This window comes from Anneissia japonica, unplaced genomic scaffold (assembly GCF_011630105.1).
Source record: "Anneissia japonica isolate Jap-2015-1 unplaced genomic scaffold, ASM1163010v1 scaffold287704_len1198815_cov201, whole genome shotgun sequence".
In the NCBI taxonomy this organism is placed as follows: Eukaryota; Metazoa; Echinodermata; class Crinoidea; order Comatulida; family Comatulidae; genus Anneissia; species Anneissia japonica.
The window spans coordinates 358199-362842 of record NW_022731578.1 but is presented as its reverse complement, the minus strand read 5'-3'; the positions used below and the strand labels follow the sequence as shown (position 1 = coordinate 362842).

Sequence of the window (4644 nt, the reverse complement as noted above, 5' to 3'; positions counted from 1 at the left end):
TATATATATATATGGATTGATTGATACTAGGCTACATCTCTAACCAAAATATTAACGGGTTGTGAAAGTGAACGCCGGTGAATGTACTATTTTCATTGAGTGTCAAAGAAGCGAAACACGAAAATTGACCACACAGGAGGTACATGGTACATCAATCATTGTTTTATTGTTAAAAGTTCGTTGTGAATTGTCGGAGGGCGCATTACTAACATTATTCAGACTTTAAAATCATTGGCACACGTTCAACCAAACTTTGTCGCTAAGTACACTGGAAATAATTACAGTGGCGATTCTACGGGGTGTTCCTAATCGCCCCACCCCCTTTAAAAATCACGGTCAATTATAAAAAAAATAAATACCTCAAATTATCTTATTTTGAGAGCAGATTCCCTCACCTAATCATCGTGTCTTGCCACTTCACCTTTCTTACCATAAGCCCTCCTCCAACCCATTCCAAGACTAGTAGATACGCCTCTGAATTATATCCCGTGTCACTCGGTGATTTGTAACGCCAGTAGTGGAATAAAAAATAACATATTGGAATGGATTGATTTTAAACATTTCGCTGATTTAGGTCGATATTTAGGGGCCTACATGCTGTTCGACAAGACGACAATTTAATATCTTGGTGGTTTTGACGGTGAAGGAAAATGCCCATCATTTTCTAATGCACACATTATAGGCCTAAACGCAAATGGTTAATACAATCAACACATAAACATTAACTACAGTTTAGTCATTTAGATCGCATTTTCAAGACAAATTAACGTTTGTCTTATCATTATTTTCAATGCTTCAGTGGTTTTTGTTGAAATAACTTCATTCTAGTTCATTGTCGACGACTGTTTCGCCAACCGAGCCAGGTCCAAATCCAATGTTCTGGAAGCAAAAATACATAACGCCAAAATGGTAATTAGATCAAACAATAAACCAATCAAATGGTTCTATCAATCAAAACCCAATGTATCTATCTATATATCAACAATCATTCAATAATCAGTCAATAGAATAGTACCAAAATAATTCACCAAGTTTTATCTTTATCAGATGTATTTTAAGTTTTAGATTGCGAATGATGTTAACGGAGATATAAAGCTTTCAGTGGCGGATCCTAGAATATGAAATAGAGGGGCTCGTGGAGGGACCACCTCAGCCCTACCATGGTTGGGGATGAGGTAACAAAATTTATGATTTCGGTACCTCTAGCTGGCCGGAGATGGCAATCTCAACCTTTTTTTTTTCCAATTTTGTTTATGATTTGGAAAAATGTTATCTATATCTAAATGTATTTTTAGTTTTAGATTGTAAATGATGTTACCGGAGATATAATGCTTAAAAAGGTATCGAGACACCATACAATCAGTGGCGGATCTAAGAATTCGTACCTCTAGATGGCCGGGTGGGGGTGTGGGGGAAGGGGGTTGGCGGTTGGTCCCTATTGGGACCAGCCACTGATAGTACTTAAACTGAGCTAATTTAAAACGATTTGTATAATATGTGTCGTAACCTACTTTTCTTTGGCGGTTCTTCACACGTTTCTCCATCCGCGCATTTACAGATGAATGAGTTCGAAGACAACCCCACCGGTCTCGGAAGACACACTTCGTTTTCTGAACAGCTACCACACAAATTATCGAAGTCTACCAAGAAAAAAAGTGTTGGAGATTACTTCAATTACAGTAGAGAGTTTACTATACTAAATTACGGTACATGTTGTAAATACTGTTATCTTTCGATACCAAATTATATAAGACCGGTTCTGTCACATCAAGTCTAAGGAATAAGTCATGAGTAAGACTTACTACACCCGAATATCTGTCTAATATTGTATCTGATAACAGTATCAGAATCGGGTGCATGTTAGTATTAGCGAGGTCTATCTTTGGAGTGCTTCAATCAGGCGAAAAACGGAACTTACTTGGTTGTCGAAGTGGGTGCACAATTGTCATGCCTCTGGAAATGGTCTCATTCATCCTGTATATAACTGCAGACGATTCTGGATCAAGTTTGTTTGCTGTCACCACTGCATTATATATCCAATCAGTCCAATACAGTTCATCTTCAAAAATTGCTAACGCAAATGGGTGACGAATAAACGAAGACGAGGCCAGGACCGTTACTAGGTTTCCGCCAAGTAAATCACTTGATTGGAGAATTTCGAGACTGGCATCAACCCAGTAAAGTGTAAATGTCGGGAAGTCGATTGTCAGCCCATTAGGCCAAATAAGGTCGCTAACGAGAACCTGACGACCCGAACCGTCCATTCCCGCTTTTTCGACAACACCGGTGCCCCAGTCTGTCCAGAAAATATACCTATAGCAACACAAAAATTACAAGAATTGTTTAGTGAAGAAAGCTAAATCAAGCAGGAGAAAACAGCCTACAAATATTTTAGGTTCCACATTGTGGAAAAATCGATATAGGGGTGGCAGAAGGATTTACCCAATTCCTGGATGTACAGCTATTGCTCTTGGTTTATCCAAGTTCTCGGACACCACTGTGACCAGTTTCAAAGTATCAAGGTTCACAGCATTAATGGCCGGTCTTTTAGTTTCTGTAAAGTACATATTTTTGTGGACCCAATCGACGGCAATGCCCTCACTCTCACTTATGTTTCTTGCTACGACTTCTGGCTCCGACTCCAATGCTAGGTCCAGTGGTGTTCTTTAATAATGGAGGGAAAAAACATTAATTAAAGAAAGACGAAAAAGTAACATCAACAGCATAAATAACAACAAAATTGTAATGGCAACGTAAACGCAATGGTATTCTCAAAAGCCATGGCAACAATAACAATGACAAAGACAATAATAACAAGAACCAATAAACAAAAGCCAGTAAACAAGTAACAAGTTATAAGTGATAATCAGCAAACAGTAAACAACAACAAACATACCGTCACTGTCAAACTTATGTGTTTGCAGGAAAGTGCGAAATTCTAGACTTTATTTTAATTGATTGGTAGTGAGGCCTATGGCACTCAGAAAAGTTCCATTTTGGTTTGTTCGCTGATATTCTAATTTCATTTTCCCACACATATTTTTTACAAGTTTTGAGAAATGGTTTATAAACAAAAATAAATAAAATATATATCATACCGAAATATCATTTCCAGGGTGACGTCACTCCAGTATAAGTATTTCTTTTCCAAATCATAGTCAATAGCAACAATACTTCCGTTAAATGTTCTTTCTTTCTCAGACTCCCCGATAAAAGTATCATCATCAAGTATTGGATATGAGACTATAGAATTTAGCCGCTCAACAATCAATAAGATTGCATTTATGTCACTTTCGGCAACACAGGAACGACCATTACTGGTCAACCGATATCCGATTGAACATTTACATTCGACTTCGCCTGTGGAATCATCACACCAATGGCTGCACGATTCAACGAGTTCTCCACATGACGTAACTTGGTCGCATGATTTTCCATCATCGTTTAATTTGAAGCCGAATGAACACTGGCAGGTGGAGTCCACACATTTGTCAGCACATCCGCCATTGTTTTCTTCACACAAATCTTTAAGGAAACATTTAAATTGAATGTCAGTTTTACATACGAATATTATGAATATATTTAATAAATATATGCAAGACTTCTTATTTAACGGACCCATGTCACTGACATGCGTAATACGACGAATACAACTCTGCACTCTGTGAGCACTAGACGACGCGACGCCGTCTGCTGTTTGTCGTTGACAGTTTGTACGGATCGACATTAAAACTTGCATCGGCCGACGACGGTCAGGAGCGGTGGAGAGGGGCAGTGACTGGCTTTAGATGTGTAATCATTACGCACTCGAATAACGATAATTTTATTTTAATGTATAAATTCCTAATTTTTTGTGAGCTTTTTGGTTTCTTCGTTTTGATTGGAAATATTAAATTTTACCTTGTATCTTGTGATTGTCGATTTATATTGTCGAACCCCTGGCTGTCGGTAAATTACTGGAGCCACTACGGTACTCCTCAGCGATGGTATTTAACGAACTGTTAAACTTTAACATATTTGACACAAAGTAACATATGCAATTTTTTTAGGCTTTCATCTTATAACTCTTCTAAATTAAATACAATTTTTGTTATCGTACCAATCACTGTGTCTTCACATTTTTCACCGTCTGCACATCCGCAGACAAATGGTGACAACGATGTGTTGACTGGGGTAGGAAGGCAGATACTGTTTTCGGAACAATTTCCACATACATTTTCAAATTCTAAAGTGCAAAAAATAAGTAAAGAAAACGTTAAATATGATTGATCTATGTTGTCATTATTGTAATGATAATAACTGCAGATATATTTAAAAGCTATAGGAATGCACCACAACATTACTGCAAGAACGGTTAATGGACATTACATTATATATATATATATATATATATATATATATACAATTTATGTATATAATTATATTAATATTAGGTAAGTGCCTCCACAAGCAGCGGTAGTACTCAAATATTATAATGAATATTAACACACACACACACACACACCCACACACACATGTATATATAACACACACACACACACACACCCACCCACACACATATATATTTATATATATATACACACATATATTTTATATATACATGTATGTATATATATATATATATACATACATGTATATACATAC

At 36.8% G+C, this 4644-nt stretch overlaps 1 protein-coding gene across 1 annotated transcript in view; it reads right to left on the bottom strand.

Moving 5' to 3' along the window:
- Positions 1–4644, bottom strand: part of LOC117115426 (low-density lipoprotein receptor-related protein 2-like) — a 61008-nt gene that overhangs the window by 40728 nt on the left and 15636 nt on the right. The window contains exons 8-13 of the mRNA XM_033259214.1: positions 4100–4225; positions 3099–3525; positions 2443–2664; positions 1919–2313; positions 1512–1640; positions 856–879 (exon numbers count right to left, since the gene is read on the bottom strand). Coding sequence (XP_033115105.1) covers positions 856–879; positions 1512–1640; positions 1919–2313; positions 2443–2664; positions 3099–3525; positions 4100–4225 — 1323 coding nt within the window. The remainder of the gene's footprint in view (positions 1–855; positions 880–1511; positions 1641–1918; positions 2314–2442; positions 2665–3098; positions 3526–4099; positions 4226–4644) is intronic.